The sequence below is a fragment of the Aspergillus aculeatus genome, assembly GCF_001890905.1.
Source record: "Aspergillus aculeatus ATCC 16872 unplaced genomic scaffold ASPACscaffold_1, whole genome shotgun sequence".
NCBI classification, from domain to species: Eukaryota; Fungi; Ascomycota; class Eurotiomycetes; order Eurotiales; family Aspergillaceae; genus Aspergillus; species Aspergillus aculeatus.
In genome coordinates, this window is record NW_017962976.1 from 2,681,598 (window position 1) to 2,703,871 (window position 22,274).

Below are 22,274 nucleotides of genomic sequence, written 5' to 3' on the forward strand. Positions count from 1 at the left end.
AAAAAAAAGAACAATACCCTGCATGCTGTCTTTGTGCATCAAAAATAAGAATAGCTATGTCTTTCTACGGTTGCGCTTGACTCTTGTCCCAAATATACGACCTCTAGCAAAAAGTGATGATGGGCAGGGTCTTATATCTCAAACTCCTGGTCTAACCAATGCTTCACGACCACCTGGCCTTCGTCAAATCCCCTCTTCTTGACTCGAATGATGATAGCGGCGTGGCTATGCCGATGGTTATGGATCCAGACCGGGAACTTCCGGAAGCCCACCGAGTTCAGCGAATCGATGATGGAGAACTGCGCCGGAGTCAGTGCCAGGGTGGGGAATTTCTCGCTCGCAAAACTGTCGGTCGTGCTGCTGCGCCGGAGCAGCGGCTCGATGTCGTCTTCATCGAGTTTGCTTTCCAGGTCCGCCGCGGATGAGGTTGTTACTAGACGTCTCTTGGGTGCGTCGGATGTCTTCTTATTGGATGTGGTGGTGGTAAAAGACAAATAATCGGGCTTCTGGCGAGCGCCGGCGCTCTCGAAGACCTCCTCGACGACGTGCTGGACCTCGTTGACTAGGACGGGCACGCGGTAGCGGTCGAAGATCTTGCGCGAGTGTGCGGCCTCGTGGTGGCGGATGCGGCGTTGGCTGCGGAAGTTCTGGACCACTGCGTTTAATAGGAATAAGGGCACGCCGATGATGACGAAGGCCGTAAAGAGGGTTTGGAAGGGCAGGTTCGTGAAGAAACTGGCGACCTGGCGCTGGAACTGCTCCAGCCAGGACGGACGCAGGGGCTGGACGACGGTGACGGGCTTGGTGGCATCGATGATGACGGGCTCGTACCCCTCCACGTAGTCGAACTGTACATTCTCCAGGTCCTCGAAGGGATTGATGGCTGAGATGGCGGTGGTGTAGAAGATGGTGGACCGGTCGTTGACGATGTTCGAATAGACGCAGCGATGCTTGAAGGTCTTCAGCGCCTTGATGAAGATGCTATCCGGATCCGCCAGCACACTGAGCAGCGGGCGCCCCGTGTCGCGAAAGGTGTCGATCATGAACAGCTGCTTCCCCGACATGGAGATCGTCCGTGGCCCAACATTGTTCCACAGGAATCCCCAGGTTCCCTTCAGCGGGAAGCGCACCCCGACGTGCGGCGAGACGAAGGTGGTGAAGTTGACGGGCTCCAGTTTGTCGAGCCACCCCCGCGCGTAGAGCAGTCCCAGGGCGTATCGCGCCACCAGCCCTCCGAGCGAGTAGCCGACGACACTCAGTTTCCGGATGTTGTGGCCTTCTTCGGCGAGTCGCTCCAGGGTCTCCTCCACCTCGTGGGCTAAGCGCTCACCGCCAAGCTCAATGCCATCGTAGGTGTAGTTTCCGGAGTTGCGCTTTGCGGCGAGGATGTGGAGGCGGTCCTCCTTGTATCGGTCTCTCAGGGAGGTGGCGATGAAGTCCAGGTGGGAGGGATTACCCCATAGTCTGACGTGACACGACGGTCAGCAGAAAATCTCGTTGTCTGCATTAGTGGAATGGTCTTCTTACCCATGCACCAACACGCAGAGATGATCGGCTTTGCGCGACGTCTCAGCCGGCGTCCGGCCGTTATCAAGCTCCAGCTCCATAGTCAATATGTGGAAGTCAAGAGTTTCCTCTTGCGATCAGGGTCAACGGGCGGTTTAAGTAAGACCTCCTCAACATTATCCGCCAGACTCCGCCGGATTTAGGCACGGTTTTATCGCGATTAAAGGGGCCATGTGGCTGCTTCCTTCGTTGTCCGACCGTCAAGCATAAGTTCCCTAGCAAAGGGGAGCCCAGCAAGCGCTGACTCAGCCCGATAACGAGACGTCATCGCCGGTGCCTGATGCAATGAATGGCCCAGAAGGGCCGGTGGCAGTTCATATCAGGTGTCTCGGGCTGGCTCTACATGGAGCTGGTGAGGCTGAGCACTGCGCAAAACACATCCAGTCAAGTCACTGCCGTCTCTGAGCCCCCGAATCTTTCAAATGATGGATGGTGATTGAGGTTGAGGATCAGCAAGAGGATGCGCCTTTGTCTGTTCGTGTCTGGTGTTTGCATCATTTGCACCGCGTTCATCTCCAACACGTGCAGTCAGTCTAGCCTTTGGACGCTTTCCCTTTCGACATTCCACTCAATATTCCCCTTGTTTTTCGGATCAATGAAGGACTGAAGACAAACTGGCTATCTTGGCTAGATGCTGAGCAATAATTCCCTGCTCGCTCACATCCCAGTTCGACATGATCTTCTGTTTTTAGCTCCAGGACTAGCCGCATCGCTTCTCCCCCGCGGCATGCCAAATACCGAGTCATTTATCCATACAAGAGAATCGCAGCGCCCGATTGGTCTCTGCTTGGGTGCTTGCTGTGTTGCAAAGAGTATTGGTTGTCAATCTTCTGGACTATGATCTCTCATCTTTGCCTGTATCTCTCCTTGAGCATCTTATCTTTACCCCCCCCCTCACAATGTTCGCCCCCCTCGGCTTGTTTAAGGACATACCTTGTCCGGAGGGCCAGAGCTGCTCCCTCTTGACTTGCATGTTCTCTCACAAGGATCTCACTCCAATTGATGATAGTCAAAACATCACCTCGGCTGTTATCCATTCATCAACTACGAAGCATGGAAATGCCGCGTCGTTCGGGAATTCCGCCCACACAATGTCAGCCGCCGCAGATACGAATGAGAGAGAACCGAAGATCTTGAAGAGGGATCCTCCACCAGCCCCATCCAAAGCTGCAGGCTCTGGGCCAAATGCTTCGGCCAAGTCTTCACCTGCGCCTCAGCCGCTGGTGCCTTCACAGCCGGTCAAACTACAGTCACTGTCTCGAAGGGTCTCTCCGCCACCGAAGCCAGCATCAACAGCAGTTAAGACGAATGCGCCTACGCCTGCAAAGCCCCCGCCGAGGCAGGCTCCCCGGGAAAGTTTGAATCCCCGCATGTTGACGAAAGCGCCCGCGCCGCATGGAACTAGATTGTCCATCCTAACGAAACTGCATGCTGCCATGTCTGCGCAGAACGAGAAGATCGCCAAGGACAAAGACAGTAAAGACAAATGGCTTGTTCTCACGCCCAATGAGCTCATAACAATGGCGCTGGACGAAGAGGAGAAGACCGCCCGAGGCAATCCGAGCATATACGCTAATGTCATCAAGCTTCGCATCGTCCGGTTCCTGAAAATGACTAAAGAGGAATGGACGACGGAGGTCAAGAATCACCTGAACGAGCGGTACTACAAAATCGACCCCAACGCGGAGCAGTCGAGGCCGCAGGGTTTTACTACGGGGTTGAGCGCAGAAGCGGAGATTGCACTGGCAAGTCAGCTGGTTACTCCAGTTGAAGGGCTCGAACAATTTGGATATGTCACAAAGGCACCTTCAGCTGCGGAAATCGAGAGTGCCAAGAAAGGCGTCGCGGAATCGAAGGGCTGGGAGAAGTGTGATCGGTGCGGTGGGAGGTTCCAGGTCTTTCCAGGCCGTCGCGAGGATGGTTCTTTGACGTCTGGGGGAGAATGTGTTCACCACCCTGGGAAGCCGTTCTACCCTCCAAGAAGACAGACGGATCATATAACAGGACACAAGGAAGCTTACTATTCATGTTGTAATGAGACGTTGGGTACTTCTTCTGGCTGCACCAGAGGCAAGACCCATGTCTACAAGGTTTCAGAAACCAAACGACTTGCTTCTGTTCTCCAGTTCACGGAGACGCCAGCTCAGCCATTCAAGGGGCCACTTCCACCGGTCTGCTTCGACTGTGAGATGGGCTATACCACGTTAGGATTGGAATTGATCCGACTGACCGCGGTCAGCTGGCCTCACAGCAAGCCACTTTTGGATGTTCTCGTCAGGCCGATGGGGGAAGTATTGGACTTGAACTCGCGTTTCTCTGGTGTCTTTCCTGAACACTACACCAAGGCTATGCCCTATGATGGTTTCCAGAAGGAGCCGGAAGCGACACCACATGAGAATGATGAGGCAGAGGAGCCGACCTTGAAGGTTGTCGATTCGCCGGCTGCAGCCCGTGCTCTGCTATTTAGTCACCTTCAACCGGATACGCCTTTGATCGGACATGCGATCGACAACGATTTGAATGCTTGCCGGATAATCCACCCGACAATCATCGATACCGTTATGCTATATCCCCATCCGCGCGGATTACCGAATCGGATGAGCCTGAAGACCTTATGCCGAAGACATCTCGACCGCGACATACAAACAGGCGGTAGTCTTGGTCATGATTCGAAAGAGGATGCAATTGCTACAGGTGACTTGGTCAGAGTCAAGGCAGTTGAGACCTGGAAGGTCCTGAAGTCGAAAGGCTGGCAGATCCAAGGCGACAAACTAGTGCCCCCACCGGGGACAGAGAAGGCTGAAACTGGATCATCAGCGGGGAGGCTTGGACCCGGTGCCGGTCACAAGAGAACGAATGCTAGTCTAGGCCCTTAAAGTAACGCAGTTGATACAAGCCGCTATCCTACAATTATCCTTATATAATGTGATACCCATCCTACGTCTACGTGCCAGGTAAAAAAGAGGTTGAGATATAGGTTTGCTTCATTGATTCATATCTACCATTCATAACGTCATGAGTAGATCGAGCGACGACAAACCCAGCGGATGAGTGTGGAGGTCGCCTTTTCAGGTGTAGAACGTCCACTGCCTCGAATCCAGACTGAGCGAGAAGCCACGCAGGAATCCCTCCCAATGCGCACACCCATAATCTCCAACCAAACTCATCCATCCTGATCCCGGTGCATGAAAAATTTGACATTTTGCAGAACCCCCAATAGCCGGAGTCAAGTGTCCAAGTCTGATCATTTTTCCGCTTTTTTTTTCGGTTGTCTATTTGCTGCTTCTAGAAGGAGAGAGAATTTACTCCTCATCCTCCTCACCCTCGTCGTTGACGACGTTGTAGAAGCGGAGCTCGTAGACACCCTTGGAGGTGGAGACGACGCGGAGCCAGTCACGGAGCTGCTGCTTCTTGAGGTACTTCTTGGTGCTGTTGAGAGGTGAAGAAGACTGAATCAGCGATTCGCTCTCGCCTAAACTTTCGGAAAGGTAGACTTACAGGTACTTGAGGTAGCGGCCAGAGAAGGGGATGTGGGCAACAACCTCGATCTTGCCCTCACCAGCCTGGGAGATGACGACCTTGTCGCCGAGGTTGCCGACACGGCCCTCGACCTTGATGCGGTCGTGGAGGAACTTCTCGAAAGCAGAGAGGTCGAAGATCTTGTCGCTCACGGGCTGGGAAGCGTTGATGACATACTACAAAAAGTAAAGATTAGCTTCTTGCCTTCCATATTGAAAGTTTCATGTCGCGGGTGTTCAAACATACCTTCTGGGTGACCTTCTGGGCCTTGCGACCACGAGCCTGTTGTCGGGGGAAAAAAACCATTAGCCTACTGCTCCATGATGGCGAAATCCCAAGAGAGGTTCATGTATCCACGATCCCAGAGATTTTTTTCAATCTTCTTTTCCGTCTGGAATTTTCCAGCGCCAGCGCCAGCGCCAGCGCCATCATGTCCAGACAATCATGGATATATGAACTCTCATGGGGGAACAGCAAAGCGATTTGTGGAAAGGAAACATACAGCAACGGGAGCCATTGTGACTGTAGGGGGGGGGGATTTTCTCGGGGGATAGAGAGAGAAAGTAGCTGGTCGCAAAGAGGTGAGTATCCTGCGCCTGATGGGAGTTGGGGGGGAAAGAAAGTCCGCTAGGGTACGGGATGGTCAGATCTCGCTGCTGAGGGTCGAGTGCGCCCCACTAATCCCCTTCTGGCAATGTGGATAGGGCTTGATTTTGTTGATTAGGGCTACCGCTCGTCATTTGACTGGGCTCCAGGAGTTGTGGCCTGGTTATTGAGGCGTTAATCATTTGTCCTGCCTGAGGCAGAAGGTGCCTCGCTTCTGGTCGAGGTAGCCGACGCTAGTGGGCTAGCGACGCACGGGCCACCTCAACCCCAAGATAAATACCTCTCGCAGCCCGCCTCTCTTTAGGCTTTTTTTCTTTTCTTTTCCAGCTCTCTTTGCCTTTTGGCTTAGATCAAGTGTAGTATCTGTTCTTTTCAGTTTAATCTCTGAAAGTGTTCTAAGGAACACAACATTGATTAATCTTATTTTTGTACCCTGTGGTCTGACCTCTGTGCTTGCGCATGTCGGATCACACAGTGTCATTGGGCTTACACTACCCCCAATCGACGCGAACCACCTTTTTTTCATCAATTCTGTCGGCTTGCCGACTGGTTGGAGAAGAAAACATCCTCCTTCACTTGGCGTGAGCCGCAATCTGCAAATCGTAGTTCCTGGTGCCATTCCAGTGTTTTCATCGCTATAGATGTAAATTGAAGCGCCTCGAATCTTCTCCGGAGAAGTAAGACGTTACCCAATCGTCCCCCGCCCACTGCTCTTCCTCATCTGTCTTGCACGTGATCCCGGACTACATTTCTCGTTCGTGACTGCAAAGACTTCCTCGCGAATCTCACGACTATCGCCAGAATCACATCCATAGTTCATCATGGGTTCCGTCGTGTTGCCGCACCTGCGTACCGCTTGGCACGTCGACCAAGCCATCCTGTCCGAGGAAGACCGACTTGTGGTGTGTACCGCATCTACTACTTCCCTCCTTACGACACCCAACTGATAAACCAATGCTCGTAACAGGTCATCCGATTCGGTCGCGACCATGATGTCGACTGTAAGCTCCTTCGTTCTCACCCTCCGTCCTACATCAGCTAACCCTCCGTACCAGGCATGCGTCAAGATGAAGTCCTCTTCAAGATCGCCGAGCGGGTAAAGAGTACGTAGAATCACCCCAGTCCAAACCCCCAGGCACTTCTTTTGGCAGCAAATGATCACTCACACCAAGGCTGTATTGACAGACTTCGCCGTGATCTACCTCTGCGACATCGACGAGGTCCCCGAATTCAACACGATGTACGAACTCTTCGACCCGATGACCATCATGTTCTTCTACCGGAACAAGCACATGATGTGTGATTTCGGCACGGGTAACAACAACAAGCTGAACTGGGTGCTTGAGGATAAGCAAGAGATGATCGATATTATCGAGACGATCTACAAGGGAGCCAAGAAGGGCCGCGGTCTGGTGGTTAGTCCTAAGGGTATGTATTCCTTCTCATCGGTTGTTTGGTTGGGTTACGGGTCGATGGTGATCTATGGGGGATTTGCTCGATGGCTGACTGATCGGGTATGTAGATTATTCGACGAGATATCGTTACTGAGTTGGTTGGTTGTTTGTGTTGGTCGCGGTCTTGGGTGTGGGTGCGTGGAAGGAGGGATGGGAGGTTATTTTGTGTCGTTCTTAGTCTAATGAGTTTATGAAATGGGTAGAGAAGCTGGATATGCAGTTGCCGGCGAATACTGTTTTACAATAGATGGTTGTTGGAATATAGTAGATTGGCTGTAAAAGACCTGTTGTAGTGTTCGTTCGCGATTTAAAGTTATAAACCTAATAGTCAGAGCTCTCCCCGTGATGCAATATATATTGCTCCTAGAGGTCTCACAAGATAGACATACCAACACTCGAATGATCAGACTGCAACAATCTATCACTTTCACATCGAACAGGCCAGAACATTAACCCATCTGCTGCGATTCGTTTTCAAAAATCGTCACAATTGTGAACTAAATCGAGCGAGCGGGAGAATCTCCTTCCTCCCTTCCACCTCTCGCCCCACAATTTCTTTCTCACGGCGTTACCTGACGTAACAATCAAACCCCCTTCTACCACATCTGAGTCGAGACGATCAGAGAGATATCAAACCCCACCAACAATCCCAAAGATCCAGAAAAAAAGAATTAAAATGATCGACCACCAAATCTTCGAGGATCTCCAGTCGAAGATCGACGAAGAGACCGCCGTCCGCGATGTAAGAAAGCGCAAGCTCCGCGCCAAGCCCACCTCCTCCCGGCGAAAAAGCAACGGCGACTGAATAGCCTCAAAACAGGAACTTCATGATATCGTGCAGACGCTGGCACGAAAGGGTACCTATTCCTTCCAAGCTAGAAAGGCTCCCATGGGGCTATATGACGCGAAAGGAACACGTCCTCTGATGACTGGTTACAGGACGATCCACGCAAGCTATTCTTTCGCGTGCCCACTCGACGCCTGCTGGTCAATGTATGTATCTTCAAAATTGGATTCGGGTCCTTGGGGCTTGAAATTTGGGAAGGTAGCTGATAGGGAGACAGTGAACCCCGTTCTTGGCGATGTGACCAAGGCGATCTTCGCTCAGAGAGATGAGGTCTCTCGGCTGAGGGATGTAGCGGATAAGCACCCTTTCTACAAGTACAATGGGGTGTGGACGCGGGAGCTTCAGAATCTGGTGCGTGCGTTTCCTCTGCCTATTCCTCTCCGCTGCTCTCGTTTTGTCGCTGCTGCTGGAGGGGTGTCATGGGGAGAGCCTCGGTGAAGATACGAAGGCTAACCGCCTGACTAGGTCTCGTCGATTGAGCTCTGCGCCTGGCTAGGCGGTCTGGGAGAGTACAAGTCGAGCCCCTCGGCTTCATTCTTGACGATCGAAGAGGTGGGAAAGTTTCTGGGTGGTGAGTTTCTGATGGCTTTATGTCTGGGTAAGAAGGTGTTTTTGTGAAACTGACTATTGCCCACCCCACAGTGCCTGTCAACCTTAAGGAAGAGGATGCTTTCCATTTGACCATTGAGGAATATCTCCTCGCGTTGATTGCTATGGTGGAAGAACTGGTCAATACCCCCCTCCCCCCCCCCCTCAAAAATGTGTCTAAGAATCTGGTACAGTCTCGTCTTGCGGTCAACTCGGTCACACTGGGTGACTACACTCGCCCCATGCAGATCAGCAACTTCATCAAGGAATTGTTCGCTGGCTTCCAGTTGCTGAACCTGAAGAACGATATCTTGCGCAAGAAAAGTGATGGGATAAAGTACAGTGTAAGTATTTCCCGACTGCTGCTGTTGGATGGCATGCTAATTGGCTCGTGACACAGGTCAAAAAGGTGGAAGACGTTGTCTACGATTTGTCGCTGCGCAACTTGATTCCCAAGGATGGTGCTACTGCTTGAGAAGATTATGATTAATTTTATAACTGCGTTGGACGAATCTATCTCAACGACTTTGATGTGTATTCGCAGAGCTCATTCCAGTCTGGTTCATATTAATCAATACACGGAACAAGATTGCTCGTCAGAATCAAAACGAGCATTGTTATTCATGAAAACCACCACCTAAAAGACACAGAACAAACAAGGAAATGGTATCACACTTGAAACGACCCACGCAACTTCCCACGAAACCGAATTAGACTCTCCCAACGTAATCCGACCATCACGTCCTTTAGAGGTTGGCCTCAGCACCCTCAGCAGGAGTAGGCGCGGCAGCCGCCGCCGTAGCAGTAGGAGCTTCCTCAGCAGCAGGAGCAGCAGCACCCGTGGTCTGGGAGGCCAGCTTGCCCTCCTTCCGCGCCTTCTCGATCTCCTGGACGATGGTGTCCTTGAGCGACTCGGGCTTGGTCAGACTGGCCCAGCGGCCGACCACCTTGCCGTCGGCAGAGATCAGGAACTTCTCGAAGTTCCACTTGATGCGCTTCATGCCCAGTAGACCCGGCTGCTCCTGCTTCATCCAGGTCCACACGGGGTGGGCCTTATCGCCGTTGACGTCGAGCTTACCCAGCACCGGGAAGGTGACGCCGTAGTTGAGCTGACAGAAGGACTGGATCTCATCGTTGGACCCGGGGTCCTGGCTGCCGAACTGATTGCAGGGGAAGCCCAGGATGGTGAAGTCCTCCGGGTACTGGGCCTTGAGCTCCTGGTAGAGGGTCTCGAGCCCCTTGAACTGCGGGGTGAAGCCGCACTTCGAGGCGGTGTTGACGACGAGGACGACTTTGCCCTTCACGTCGGTGAGGGGGAAGGGGTTGCCCTTCTCTGTTTGGATCAGAAGAATGAATTAGTGGAAGCAAAGAGGAAATTTGGGAAGCTTTTGCTTTTTTTTTTTTTCTTGGTATGTGGAGCGGTAGATGAGCGGGGAAAGGGGAAAAGGAAAGGTGCAGGACGTACTATCGACGGGCTCGAAGTCGTAGAAAGTGGTAGCGGAAGACATGTTTGCGAAGGATGAACTGAGTCGCAGATGGTGGTGGGTTGGTGAGAGGGTGAAGTATAGTTGTGGTTGTTGTTGTTGTTGTCGCGAAGGACGAGGACGAGGAGGAGTCGCAAAGAAGTAGGAGTTGCTGTTGCGGGGCGGGGAAGGAAGTGAAATGCAGGATTGCGCAGGGAACGAAGGAAGGATTAACCGTGGTGTGACCGATGGTTTATATGTGATGGACACAAGCAATGGCCGGCGCATGGGGGGAAACACTTTTCTCAAACCGTCGGGTTGTTTCTGTACCAACAATCCAGATAATAATTACTTCTCGGATGTTCAATTGATTTGTCTGGACCACACGTCTCTATCGGGGGTCGACGTTTCCGAAATCCGAATGGAGAGTGCTTAGTGGAAAGAAACTACTCCGAGTAAAACTAACTGACTAACTTACTTCAGTGATCAGAAGCAAAAGAAGAAAGAAAGAGAGTAGGACGATGTCATCATCCATCAGAACGGCGGGTCGATCGATGGGAATTGGGTTTGTCATCGTTGGCTGTCCAGAACATCCCCCGGTCCCGGTCCTATTGCTGCTTTGGGAGCCAGATTTCTTTTTTTTATGAACATGAACTGACATATGACCACTTGCTGCCCTTGTCCCCCCCCCCCCCTCTGCGCGGGGCGAACATCCGCAGTGTCTGGTACTAATTTGGAAGTAAATAATGACGGTTGCAGAATTCCAAATACTTTCTCTCCATTAAGCTACCTTACTACTCAATCTAAATGAACTGGACTGGAAATGGCCCGATAGGATTTGAGGGAAAGTGGAGTCTCTACCTAGGCTGACGAGCGTCGACCTTTTTCCGAAGCCCGTCCTACTCTTAGCCTCTGATCCAATTATTCCGCCGGGTCTCGGGCTCCGCTTATTGTCAGCGTTTTCGTGGTTCGGTGCCTTGACATTCGATTTGAAATGTATTGTTGAGGCGGTATTTGAGTCTTATGAAAGGTATAGATGTACATGAAGCCAGCATGTCTTGCATAAACGTCCTCAGACAAATCAACCCGAACCGAACCAGCCGGTCAGACGTATGTCTCCGAGAGGTGAGAAACGAAGAATCTCGTGTCAGCCACCGCTAGGATGACTGGATCCTTGCGCACTAACCGCACATATCTTACTGTACAGCGCCCCCCCCCCGGGCGTGCGCTTTGGGCTTTAGAAGAATCCTCTGATGACCCCAGGGCTTTCTGCAAGCCCCTGCCGCAAAATCCCTAACAAGGCCCGATCGGGCCCGATACCGGATTGCCTGATCACACTGGGTTTGAACGATTCCTTCCTGCCTTTTTGCGTGATGCAGTTGGACCATCTATTGTAAATAGAATTGGCCGGCCAAGTGAATTCTTCGTCCCTTTCACTCTTTGCTCTCTCCCACCCAATGTCGATATTGAGGTAACCCCCCTCGTATCTTCTTTTCTGTCCCAGCGCAAACTCATTTCGCATCCCCCATTTCCAGCGCATCCACATCCAGCTCCTCCATGACCCCAAGCACAACTCCTAGACTCTCCATAAATCCGTTGACTGCGACGCGGAGCATCCGGTTCGTGGTCGCATAGTACGTCGTCTCCAGGACGGTCTTCGCCGCCTCGTCGGCGGCTTGATCTCTATCCGGGCTAGTCAGGGTCAGGGTGCGCTTGACGAAGGGGGAGAGCTCGGCATCGACTTCGAGTGTACGGAGGGCTGACGAGGCGAGGCGGTTGGTTGGGAGAGGAAGGGAGATGGTCCTTTTGCGGCGATTGTCAGAATTTTGTTAAACGCGGGGGGGGGTTGCCTCTAGAGGTTGAGAGCTGGAATTGTCGCGAAGGGAGCTACTCACAAGTTGTAGGGAAACTCGGTGGCTGACACGGAAGCACTCATTTTGGTTTGCGGGACGTGTGAACGTGGTCGGGGTAGGAGGGCAAGCTTGGTAGCTGGCGATGGTTATGGGGCGTGTATTCTGGCCGGGGGATCAGAATCGAGCCAGCCCGCTGAAGCCTGGGCGGGGAGAAGTGGGATGTTCGATAAGAGATGAGTCAGCTTGGTGCCTTAGGTTAATATTCTTGATCTTGGTGCCCATAACATTGCTCGCTTTGGTCAATGTTGTGACGTCTTCAACCTTGAACATGGCTCTTTTCCTGGGGCAAAATAAGGATACTTGATTTACTCAGCAGCATGGCTAGTTTTGCTTCTATAGCTTGTATTTGTGCAATTGGGCAGCAAGCTTAACGCTCTCATCATTGTCTGCCTGGGCTCCATCCAAGAGATGCAAGTCGACCGTTTACATTGGCTACTAAGGCGATTTACATTGGACGTCCTGGGCACCGGTGGGGGAGAATCCCTGTTGGTTGTTGTCGTACCATGCCCCGGGTTTTCCCCGTCTTGCCCGTCGGGATTGAGATGAGTTCAATAGATCTGTTGAATTGTTGGAGAAAAAGTACTTGTTTTTGAACAATAGCCCATTACAGACGGTATTTTCGGAATCGCGATGTGTTTATACAATGAGATTGTCCCTTGAGTAATGGCGATACTGGAGAACTGGTGCTGAAATGATTGAGCTGGCTCACCGTGGAGACTTTCGTCCAAGCTCCGTAGATACACTGAGAGGGGCAGGGCGATGCCTTGGCCGTTGACGGTACTGTATGTTCATGTACCTGACGGGATATATATTGATGATGAAATCGTGATCCCTCCGGAAACAATGACCTCAATCTCCTCAATTGGTGGCTGGACGAGTCAAGTGAGGGGCAATGACCTCAGATTATTGGGCTTTTGCAACTGCACCAAGGCAGCTGCAGATAGCGGAGTCAACATAAACTATTGAATTCGGAGGGCGAGAGACTAAGTTGGACTGACAACGGAAGGCCATAACAGTGGCAGAGAAGGGCCATAATGTAAACACCGGCAAGGCGGCGCTCACGTGGCCGGACCGCTCAATGTTGTTTTTGGGGAGGGGGAGGGAGGCTGGAACCGAGATTTGTTGTGTTTACGGGACGGGGTGTTTGTTTGTTAGGGGGTACGGCTGCTACTAGTAAACTTACAATTTACTGGGTAACGGGAAGTTAGCTTAGCAGTTACTCCGTAACCAACCCCCCCCCTGTCAGCTTATCTAATAAGCTCTCTAGAGCCTGAGGCATTCTACGTTTCCCTGTCAACCGCCCGCACTAGACCTGAATGGGTTCACCACAACATAACAGCAGCCACTTAGCGTGCATCGCAGTTGCCCCAAACGAGTCTCCCATCGGCCTCGAGCCTATCCTCTTCTCGTGCAAGCCAACTTTTTCCTCACCTTCCTCTCTTCCTCTCTTCGTCCTCTCTGGTTATTATAAACTCGACCTTCGCCCACCCCGCGGATCATCTGTACATCCTCCCCTACTCGGCCTTGCTGCCTCTATCCTTACCCTACACGCCAACCCCCCCCCGCGTCTTTATAGCTTCATCTTATGCTTGGAAGTGTCAATCAGACCAGACCATGACTATCTAGCTCCGACATCTTGCTTGCATCCCATCTCTGTTCTTCACCAGCAGAGGTCCTGACCATCCATAGCGGCATCTTATCTATTTAAATCGACACATCCTATAAATCCTTCTTTCGAAGAGGTCTTGCGATTCTTTATTATCCAATCCCATTGTCGGCGCCTCTTGTTTTGGAAGCCGCGTCAATACAGTCAAGATGTCTACACGCAGCGGCGATTATGGGCAGGTGATTGAGTATATTCAAGGTTCGTTATCCAACATCATCCTCGGGAAGCATTGGCGGGAGATGTGAAGGTCTTGGCTTGTTATCCGTTGGCTTGCGTTTGCAGTGTACTAAGAATCTTCGCTCTAGACCGTCTCTACCTGGCCTCTTATGATTATCCCCCCGATGCGAGAACGCCTTTTCCCTACCCTGAACAACCCAAGTCTCCCAGCAAGCGATCTGCCAGAGCTCAGCCCAGTACTCCCAGCAGCAAGAAACGCAGCCCCGTATACTTTACTGTCGACGATGTTCTCCTATACAACTCCTTCCACGCCGACTTCGGTCCTCTGCATATCGGACATCTGTATCGCTTCGCAGTACACTTCCACGAGATTCTGGGAGATCCCGCCAACACTGATCGCGCCGTGGTTTTCTACTCCAAGACGGACTCGCGCAGCCGTGCCAATGCAGCTTGCCTAGTCGCTTGCTATATGGTTCTCATCCAATCTTGGCCTCCACATTTGGCCCTGGCTCCCATCGCACAGGCAGATCCTCCATACATGCCATTCCGCGACGCTGGATACAGTCAGGCGGATTACATCCTCAACATCCAGGACGTTGTATACGGAGTGTGGAAGGCCAAGGAGCAGTCGCTCTGTGGCTTGAGAGATTTCAGCCTAGAAGAGTAAGAGCAGCCTTACGAATGTTTTTAGTTCAAACGCTGACTGGGTGACTACATAGGTATGAGAAGTACGAGCGTGTTGACATGGGTGACTTCAACTGGATCACTCCACAGTTCGTGGCCTTCGCTTCCCCGCAACACCAACCCATTGATGTCATTCCTCGTGACACTCCTGAATATGCTGCACTGCCTTCTACCATTGCGGAAGTCCAGGCTTCGAAACTTCCCACGCCCTTTAAGAATGTTTTGACCCACTTCTCCTCCCGTAGCGTGGGCCTTGTTGTGCGACTGAATTCCGAATTGTACTCGCCATCATACTTCACGGCATTGGGAATCAATCATGTCGACATGATCTTTGAGGACGGTACTTGCCCGCCTTTGCCCTTGGTACGCCGATTCATCAAGATGGCACATGAAATGATCACGCAAAAGAAGAAGGGCATTGCGGTCCACTGTAAGGCAGGCCTTGGCCGCACTGGATGTCTCATTGGGGCCTATCTCATCTACAGATATGGCTTTACTGCCAATGAGATTATTGCTTTCATGAGATTCATGCGCCCTGGAATGGTTGTTGGACCCCAGCAACACTGGCTGCACCTCAACCAAGGCTCGTTCCGCGAGTGGTGGTTCGAGGACAGCATGAAGGAGAAGCTCGCTCAACTGCAGTCGGCGCCTATCACGCCTGGCCGGCCGACTACCCGCCAGCGGGCTAACGGGCCTGTCGCGACTCCACCTAACAATGGCCATTCTAAGCGTGCCGCTCTCGGGGAGATTGACCACAATGAGGGGGCTGGCACTCAAGCCGAAGAGAACCTGCCAGCACCCACACCCGGTCAGCCTCGCAAGTCCCACCGCAAAGACTCTCGCCACCACCCCTACTCTCGCACCACTTCTGGTAGTCTGATCCTCGAAAAGGAGACGAACAAGACATCCAATCGCCTCAGTACCGACAGCAGCGAGAGTGAAGAAGAAATTCAGTTGCGTATGCTGGCCAAGCGTTCCTCAAGATCCCCCGTGGCATCTCCCAACCAGCGGTCTGTCAGCTACTCAGCTACTGTGACCGCCAGTTATACCCTCAACGATGATGATCGGGAGAACTGGGGTGATGCAGCTACATATGCACCCAAGACGCCAGTAAGCAGCAAGAGCGGCAGCGGGGCGATCTCTGTCACCAAGGTTCGCACGAGCCCAAGACGTGTGACGGATAGCCGCGCAGAAAAGGGCGTTCGCAAGGCTAGTGGACGTGTTGGCAGCGCTGGAAGTCCTACTCGAGTGAAGTGAGAGCGCGATTTATCGCTGCCCCTTTCTTCATCTTTGTTTTCCTTCCTCTGCTTTCAGATATCCACTTCGTATTGTTTATTCTCTTCTTCTCCGCGGGGCATAATTTGTGCATAGCTCCAAAGTTTCTTGTTTTGTCATCAGCTTGCATATCTGCATTGTCTATTCCTCTTGAGGGAGTAGTGTCTTCGAGGTGTTACTGGTGTTGGTGCCTGGTGCGGTTCTCACGGGTCTGGGCAGGAGCTTCCAAGGCGTTCGGTGCGTTGTGGACTATGGGATGATCTAGAATTTTGACTCAATACAACAAGTCTAGTGATTAGCACGTTATGATCATGACAATTGACACTGTACGTCTACGATCTACGTCGGAATGACAAATTGGTTGATGACCGATCACGTAAATGACATAAGCGTTCATATTGCCTGTACTTTCAAGAATCTCCGAAGGACCAATCACCTTCTGACAGCTTATCTCTGTACTGGTGTTAAGGCCCTTGGATTGTCTTATAGAGACATCCTATTGATGTACATCACTCCCTTGATCAATCCCCTTCTCAGCCTGACATCTCTAACCTCGAAGTGGATTTCCCCGCACCATACCGATGCCTTGCCTTCCTACCCCAAAGGTGACCGTGCCGAAGCGCATAGGCTTTTCATTCTCTGACCCGATCAAGAAGTAAGATAAAGATCAAGTTTGGTAAGTGGACTAATATAGTTATGAATACCGGCTACGAGGATATTACAATTACCTGTAATTCCGATTTCTATATGTAAGTATTAGTAGTCTCCGATCACAGTACCTCTAGTTATCTATGTGAAGTCCTAGACAAAAGTACCATGCCTGTGTAAAGCTCCGTAGTATCACAGCCAAGACGAAGAGAACCGGGTGGTACCTGAGCACATAGTCCCGGAAATCACGCACGCTATCTGATCAGGCGTCCCTGCCACTGTACTGTGCAGTCTCGACAATGACAAGCTACATGTCATTTTTCTTCGGTCATTTATCTAAGGTATCAGGACTATTCGAACTTATTCTAGTTTATTTACTGCAAAATCCCGAAGTTCTGCATCGATAATGCCGTGATGCGTTCCGTTGAGAGTCTCGTCAGCACGGCATCGCAACGAGAATACCTCGTTCGTACTTCCGTACTACTAGGTTGCATAAGAAGTGGTATTAAATGTCAGGCAGGGTCATGCTTGGCTCGATGTAGAGAAAGTGATTGATGATGACGGTAATGGAGCGAGATGATTGAGATGGTGGTCGATTAAGAAAGAAAGCCATCCTGGGTTTGCGGCCGATTGGGAAGACTGTAACCAATTTATTGCTCCGGTTAGTAAGAGTTGAGGTTATGATTGAAACAGGATGTGCAGATTGTGCATGGAGTATCATGAACCGTCTCTGCGATGGACGACGGATCCACGGTTGGGTTTATGCGGTAGCTGGAATTGGACTTTGGAAGGTTCGGGTACTCGGACATGTTGCGCAGGAGCGAATATAGAGTGCCCTGTTTGAATGGTGAAATTGGTATGTTCTGAGGCAAGGGTCTGCTTGGGAACTAAAATGTAGCACGTAGCTGACGCATCTGGGATCACGCTGAGAAGGTAGGGCCAGAGATGCATAGTACTGAGAAGGATTGAGCCGGGCTGATTCGAAACTCCTTCCTCGGATTGTCTACTTGAGGGGATTTGGTTTGCCCTTGTGTTACAATGCTGGGAAGTCCACACAATACAGTGCAGTACAGTCCAATCTGTCTCTAGCAAGCCTCTTGCTCCTCACAGGCCCGGTCTCGACGCCACATTATGCTGATAATAGACCAGCCGGTCCCTGTTTGCCGCCCACACGCTCTGTCTCCGAAATAGCCCAGGCGAGGCATGGATGCCACTCCGCTGAAAAAATCTGACGAGTAGCATGGACGATATCTCTGGGAAGAGTGCCAAACCAGTTACAGGTGCTCCGCCAATGCAAGATGACCATATAATTCGCGAGGACGCAGAGCGCCACCGGCGCGCCTACATGGACCTCGGTCCAGAACTCCGAGGTCACACACGTTGGGAAGTATCCATACGTCATATGCGTGTTATGATACTCGATCGCGATGAGAAGGGCTTTTCTCAGGGCTTGAAGGGCTGAGGTATACATCGTCGCGTGGGTCGTCGGGAGACTCGCTGCCGAAAGACGTCGCTGAATGGCGTCGAGCGCAGCCTCGATCTCGGCGGGGGCTTGCGGTCTGGATCCAAAGGTGGCGGAGGATATAAGGAGACCCACGGGGTGAGAGCCGATGAATCCTCGTGCTGGAATACAACACTGTGCGCGGTCCGGTACAGGAGAACGAGAATGTCGTGTATGGTTTTGATGAGGCTTCTGGCGGGCTGTTCGCTGCAGACCTGAATCTCGAAGGCATACGCGATCACGAAGCATTGGAAGGCGAAAAGCGCACCAACGGCGTCTGGGTCCTGGCCTGGATGGTTGTTGGTTAGATATGGCCGGACGGTGGCCACTCCTAGATGGTAGTGATTGATCGCCAGAATAATGTGCTCCCTGCGGCGCGAGACGCCATGTAAAGCCAGATCTAAGGCGCTGATGCTCAACAGTCCGTACTGGGGGAAGTCATACTGGAAGGCGAGCTCGGGAACTTAATTGGCCTAGATCGAGGGATCCGTGGGCCCCGGATGGGATACCTCGAGCATCGCTTTCGCCGTGTGCAGAGTGTAGTGGTTCATCAGCCGTAACCGGTCTCGGTCCAAGGCCGACAGCAACTGCATATACAGGTCGGCCTCTTCTCATTGCACTGGATTGATAAGCATCCGGACTAGCTGCAAGGAACCGAGCACACCTTTGTCCGATTCCTCTTGCATTGTGAGCAACCGTGACGGCTCTTCTCGTGGAATCGTCGTCGTTGAGGCAATGGAGCAGAGGGAGTACCGGTTGAGGGAAGTATTGGTACTTCGAACTGAGCAGACGAAATGCGAGTCTGTCCTACACGGATTGTTTTGATCTTAGATCTTCTCTGAATCAGTGTCGTCATGTAATGATCTTCAGGTATCAGATTAGGAGTGCGTAATTGTGGAGAAAGGACAAGCAGACCACAACTGACAGTCCAAGTGCAGAGACCTCACTGGTCGTGATCAGGGGTTTGAGGAGGTGGAAAGGATGAAAGAATGAAACATTAACTCTGGGGGGGACGCGCAGGCGGGATTAGGACTTAAGTCCGTCCGCTATCCTCAGACTGGCACCTTGTCCTGTTACTGTCCTGTCTTGTACATCATACAATGAAAAAGCAACTCCCCAGGTATAGAAATCTCCATATCAACCAGATCCCCGAAAGAATAGGTCGGGCAAGTACTTAAGAGGCGCATCAGACCAAACCAATGGACTAGATCAACTTGTACCACATGCCATCCCCAACCTCACATTCGCACCCCCTCCTCAATCCCCCCATACTCCCAGACTCGCCTTTCGCAATATGGTTAACCTCGACGTGATCCACGCCTCTAACACCACCCTGGTCAGGAGCCAACCCTTGGTAGCCGTCTTCTTCGGCGGCACATCGGGGATCGGCCACTACACCCTGCGCGCCCTGGCCACCGCTGAATCCCAGCACCGAGGCAAAGGCCTGCGCGCCTATCTCGTGGGCCGCAAGGCCCCAGCCGCCGAGACCATCATCGCCGAATGTCGCACCCTGTACCCGGAGGGCGAGTACATCTTCGTCCAGGCCCACGACCTCTCGCTGCTCCGGGACGTCGATCGCGTCTGCGCCGAGATCCTGTCCCTGGCGCGAGAGCAAGGGCAACAAAGCGCCGCCCCGAATCCACGAATCGACTACCTGATGCTATCCCACGGTGGAGCGCCGTTTCAACCCAGAAAAGGTAAACCTGCTGGATTTCACTTGTTCATCCTCGACAAGAAACGGAAAGACAAAAAAGTCAAGATCGATAGAAAGGAAATCCTATGCTCCTTGCTTACTTACACAAAACGCAAACGCATCCAGATACCGCCGAAGGCCTGGACACGACAATGTCCCTCCTCTACTACTCGCGCATGCGAGCCATCACCAACCTCCTGCCCTTACTCCTCCAATCCCCGCTGCCCGCGACAATCGTCTCCGTCTACGCCGCGGGCTTCGAAGGGAAACTCTACACCGACGATCTGTCGCTCCGCAATCTCAAGCTCTACAGCTACACGCAGGCGCGCTCCCACATGATCTACATGCACACGTGGTTCATGGAGCAGCTGGCCGAGCGGCATCGCGGCCGGTTGCGGCTCGTCCATATCTTCCCGGGGTTGGTGCTGGGGCCCGCGTTCGCGAACCCGGAGCTGCCGGCCTGGTTCCGGGGGTTCTGGCGCTGGGTGTTTGTGCCGCTTCTGGGGCGGTGGGTCTCTGTGCCGGCGAAGGAGTGCGGAGTCCGGATGCTGAGCCTGGCGTCGCCGCGTTATCCGCCGCGAGGAGGAGGAGGAGGAGGAGGAGGAGGAGGAGGGAGGGGCAGGCAGTGCATCGGCATCGGGAGGGGGGTCATCACCAGAATCATGGAGATGTGATGATGGGAACGGATGGTCAGCTGGGGAGTGGGGTCTACTCGCTTGGCTGGAAAGGTGAGTCGAATATCCAACTCAAGGCCTACGAGAAGTTCGATCTGGCGGAGATGAGGGCCAAGATCTGGGAGCATACGAACAAGGCTTTCGAAACGATCGAGAAGGGAGATGTTTTCAAGGATTGAGATGGGGTTTTTTTGATGATACGGTTGTCTCAGTGTAATCAAGGTAGTAAGTCCACGCAAATGACTGACGAATTGGTTTTATGGTAGCAAGCGATCCTTCCTCAAACTGGGGAAGCTGGATGTAATATGCCAGGTACTGTACGTCATGGTGCGAATACAATTCTAGAATTGAGGAATGCGTTGATCTCTAGAATCTCTACACGACCAGCATGTTCGCAGCTGAGACGGAAGCAAGGAAGACAACTGCAGCAGCTGCGAAGCGGACCTCCGTCTGGACCCCAATCTCAACCCTGGGCATCTTCGAAGCGGTATCGCAGTTCTCACCATCTCTGTGTATATTCCTCCTTCGACAATTGCCGAGCCTGGTATGGGTCCTTCGCCTGCTCCATTCCGCAACGGCGGATCGAACGTCTTCTGCCACAGTCATTACAGAATCTGGTTCTAGAGCACCTGTATTGTGTCAGTTCGCGAAGATCAGATAGCAAAAGCAGGAAAGCTCAAACGTACATTGTCGGGCTACAACCACTTGTTCTCTCTACTAGAGCCTTGCAGTCATAGCACTGCTGCCAGCCTAAGTTGTTTTTTGAAGATAGGGGTTGGCTTAGAGCAGGCTTCTTATCACACTCATTCCTAAGGGGGGAGGCCGCTTTACACCAAACACAGGTGGAGGTGCCGCAACAGAGGCATCTGGCCTGATATGCTGTGACCCGGTTGGGCGGAATCGGTACGCGGCACGTCTTCTTACTGCAGCGAGTCCAGTTGGTTGTCAAAAATTCGAGTTTTGCTTTGTCGTATTCGTAGAGTTCTTCTTCGGTCATATACTCTTTTGCTAGACGCAGGGGTATCACGGTCTTGCAGCACCTGGGCGGGAAAAGGAATGGTTCCTGGGTAGCCCTGAAGAAGGAGCCCTTGAGGCACTTGACGCAATATAGATAATCGCATTCTAGCCTGATGGTGGGCTTCGTTGAATGAAAACGCCTTAAACATACACAGCATCGGCGTGCGAGAAACCATTCTTGAGAATAGGTCAAAACCGCTCTCAAGGTATCCATGTCTGTGTCCGGGAATATCTGATGGGAGGGTTGGAAGGTATAGTTCGCTTGTCATATGCTCGGTTCTAGACCGCTGTTTGTGGGTGGGGTTTGAGTATCGATCTCTACTATCCAATGCAGCGAAGATTCTGCGTCGACTTAAGTTTCGTCCACCGTAGGCGGAGTGAAGAATGCATATGACTCAAGCGCATGCAGGCTCTGGGTACTGATGAGACTGTGAAGGGGAGCTTGCGAGCAAACGACGTGACGGGCGACGAATGGTGTGGTCGCTTAGGTCATTGGGTGTCATCTCCCGGACAAGGACTTTGGGATGCGACCAGTAAGCGCTACTTCGCCACTCAAAATGTAAGTTTGACATGTTGTTGCTTTTCTTGTGTTTGACTGCTGATGAATGATGTTATAATGTCGAGGTGTCCCCAATTCAACGGAATCATGTTCCGGTAGTACACCCGCCAGTTAGAGAGCCGCGTGTTCCTGGACCAAATGAGCGAAAAAGACCACATTGAATCATGTTGTCAGCAAGGATGAATGCGTTTGTGCACGGAACAGATGCATGTACTAATGCATTCTGCTCTCTGTGCTTTCATCTTGAGTATGGTGGCCACTGCACGGTAGGCGTGACATGCCTTTTTGGCTGGACTGCGTAGAACTTTCATCCATATATGGGAGACTGCAATGATCGAGCGCGCTTGATTCTGCCTTTCAACCTCATCGTCAAACGTAATCTCATAGGTCTGACCCTTGTCACGCGAAACTGTCGCAGTCATGA

General features: G+C 52.1%; 9 protein-coding genes across 9 annotated transcripts; 5 read left to right on the plus strand and 4 right to left on the minus strand.

Annotated features, from left to right (window-relative positions):
- Window positions 1-15: 15 nt before the first annotated feature.
- Window positions 16-1,687, minus strand: ASPACDRAFT_74598 (lipase ROG1 family protein). Its single transcript, XM_020204254.1, has 2 exons — window positions 1,528-1,687; window positions 16-1,464 (listed from the first exon to the last, which is right to left on the minus strand). The coding sequence occupies exons 1-2, from the start codon at window positions 1,605-1,607 to the stop codon at window positions 132-134; spliced, it is 1,413 nt and encodes a 470-aa protein (XP_020061407.1). The 5' UTR covers window positions 1,608-1,687; the 3' UTR covers window positions 16-131.
- Window positions 1,688-2,465: 778 nt separating this feature from the next.
- Window positions 2,466-4,442, plus strand: rex3 (putative RNA exonuclease Rex3; the record flags this gene model as incomplete). Its single annotated transcript, XM_020198965.1, has 1 exon — window positions 2,466-4,442. One exon carries the CDS (start codon window positions 2,466-2,468, stop codon window positions 4,440-4,442), a length of 1,977 nt encoding a protein of 658 aa, XP_020061408.1.
- Window positions 4,443-4,943: 501 nt separating this feature from the next.
- On the minus strand, window positions 4,944-5,638 carry ASPACDRAFT_110226 (60S ribosomal eL22 domain-containing protein). Its single transcript, XM_020195460.1, has 2 exons — window positions 5,332-5,638; window positions 4,944-5,261 (listed from the first exon to the last, which is right to left on the minus strand). Exons 1-2 carry the CDS (start codon window positions 5,389-5,391, stop codon window positions 5,061-5,063), a joined length of 261 nt encoding a protein of 86 aa, XP_020061409.1. The 5' UTR covers window positions 5,392-5,638; the 3' UTR covers window positions 4,944-5,060.
- Window positions 5,639-6,423: 785 nt separating this feature from the next.
- Window positions 6,424-7,419, plus strand: ASPACDRAFT_74600 (DIM1 family thioredoxin-like protein). Its single transcript, XM_020204255.1, has 5 exons — window positions 6,424-6,593; window positions 6,659-6,692; window positions 6,747-6,794; window positions 6,877-7,119; window positions 7,214-7,419. Exons 1-5 carry the CDS (start codon window positions 6,513-6,515, stop codon window positions 7,237-7,239), a joined length of 432 nt encoding a protein of 143 aa, XP_020061410.1. The 5' UTR covers window positions 6,424-6,512; the 3' UTR covers window positions 7,240-7,419.
- A 402-nt stretch (window positions 7,420-7,821) lies between these two features.
- ASPACDRAFT_38641 (translin) lies at window positions 7,822-9,055 on the plus strand (the record flags this gene model as incomplete). The annotated part of the gene is made up of 8 exons (XM_020200478.1): window positions 7,822-7,887; window positions 7,966-8,002; window positions 8,085-8,138; window positions 8,210-8,343; window positions 8,458-8,563; window positions 8,635-8,720; window positions 8,775-8,924; window positions 8,981-9,055. The coding sequence occupies 8 exons, from the start codon at window positions 7,822-7,824 to the stop codon at window positions 9,053-9,055; spliced, it is 708 nt and encodes a 235-aa protein (XP_020061411.1).
- Window positions 9,056-9,214: 159 nt separating this feature from the next.
- Window positions 9,215-10,737, minus strand: ASPACDRAFT_110232 (glutathione peroxidase). Its single transcript, XM_020195461.1, has 2 exons — window positions 10,046-10,737; window positions 9,215-9,913 (listed from the first exon to the last, which is right to left on the minus strand). Exons 1-2 carry the CDS (start codon window positions 10,329-10,331, stop codon window positions 9,327-9,329), a joined length of 873 nt encoding a protein of 290 aa, XP_020061412.1. The 5' UTR covers window positions 10,332-10,737; the 3' UTR covers window positions 9,215-9,326.
- An 817-nt stretch (window positions 10,738-11,554) lies between these two features.
- On the minus strand, window positions 11,555-11,979 carry ASPACDRAFT_38643 (CTAG/PCC1 family protein; the record flags this gene model as incomplete). Its single annotated transcript, XM_020200479.1, has 2 exons — window positions 11,555-11,846; window positions 11,939-11,979. The coding sequence occupies 2 exons, from the start codon at window positions 11,977-11,979 to the stop codon at window positions 11,555-11,557; spliced, it is 333 nt and encodes a 110-aa protein (XP_020061413.1).
- A 1,356-nt stretch (window positions 11,980-13,335) lies between these two features.
- Window positions 13,336-16,180, plus strand: cdcA (phosphoprotein phosphatase CDC14). The gene is made up of 3 exons (XM_020195462.1): window positions 13,336-13,820; window positions 13,928-14,462; window positions 14,519-16,180. Exons 1-3 carry the CDS (start codon window positions 13,772-13,774, stop codon window positions 15,738-15,740), a joined length of 1,806 nt encoding a protein of 601 aa, XP_020061414.1. The 5' UTR covers window positions 13,336-13,771; the 3' UTR covers window positions 15,741-16,180.
- Window positions 16,181-19,201: 3,021 nt separating this feature from the next.
- On the plus strand, window positions 19,202-20,453 carry ASPACDRAFT_56477 (uncharacterized protein; the record flags this gene model as incomplete). The annotated part of the gene is made up of 3 exons (XM_020203129.1): window positions 19,202-19,604; window positions 19,727-20,085; window positions 20,295-20,453. The coding sequence occupies 3 exons, from the start codon at window positions 19,202-19,204 to the stop codon at window positions 20,451-20,453; spliced, it is 921 nt and encodes a 306-aa protein (XP_020061415.1).
- Window positions 20,454-22,274: the final 1,821 nt, after the last annotated feature.

Coding starts and splice junctions, on each gene's coding strand:
- ASPACDRAFT_74600 (XM_020204255.1), top strand. CDS start 6,513: ATGGGTTCCGTCGTGTTGCCGCACCTGCGTACCGCTTGGCACGTCGAC. Junction 6,594..6,658: donor CCGAGGAAGACCGACTTGTG/GTGTGTACCGCA, acceptor TGCTCGTAACAG/GTCATCCGATTCGGTCGCGA. Junction 6,693..6,746: donor TCGCGACCATGATGTCGACT/GTAAGCTCCTTC, acceptor CCTCCGTACCAG/GCATGCGTCAAGATGAAGTC.
- ASPACDRAFT_74598 (XM_020204254.1), bottom strand. CDS start 1,607: ATGGAGCTGGAGCTTGATAACGGCCGGACGCCGGCTGAGACGTCGCGC. Junction 1,465..1,527: donor CTCTGCGTGTTGGTGCATGG/GTAAGAAGACCA, acceptor GTGTCACGTCAG/ACTATGGGGTAATCCCTCCC.
- cdcA (XM_020195462.1), top strand. CDS start 13,772: ATGTCTACACGCAGCGGCGATTATGGGCAGGTGATTGAGTATATTCAA. Junction 13,821..13,927: donor GGTGATTGAGTATATTCAAG/GTTCGTTATCCA, acceptor TCTTCGCTCTAG/ACCGTCTCTACCTGGCCTCT. Junction 14,463..14,518: donor AGAGATTTCAGCCTAGAAGA/GTAAGAGCAGCC, acceptor GTGACTACATAG/GTATGAGAAGTACGAGCGTG.
- ASPACDRAFT_110226 (XM_020195460.1), bottom strand. CDS start 5,391: ATGGTTTTTTTCCCCCGACAACAGGCTCGTGGTCGCAAGGCCCAGAAG. Junction 5,262..5,331: donor CCCAGAAGGTCACCCAGAAG/GTATGTTTGAAC, acceptor TACTTTTTGTAG/TATGTCATCAACGCTTCCCA.
- ASPACDRAFT_110232 (XM_020195461.1), bottom strand. CDS start 10,331: ATGCGCCGGCCATTGCTTGTGTCCATCACATATAAACCATCGGTCACA. Junction 9,914..10,045: donor CGACTTCGAGCCCGTCGATA/GTACGTCCTGCA, acceptor TGATCCAAACAG/AGAAGGGCAACCCCTTCCCC.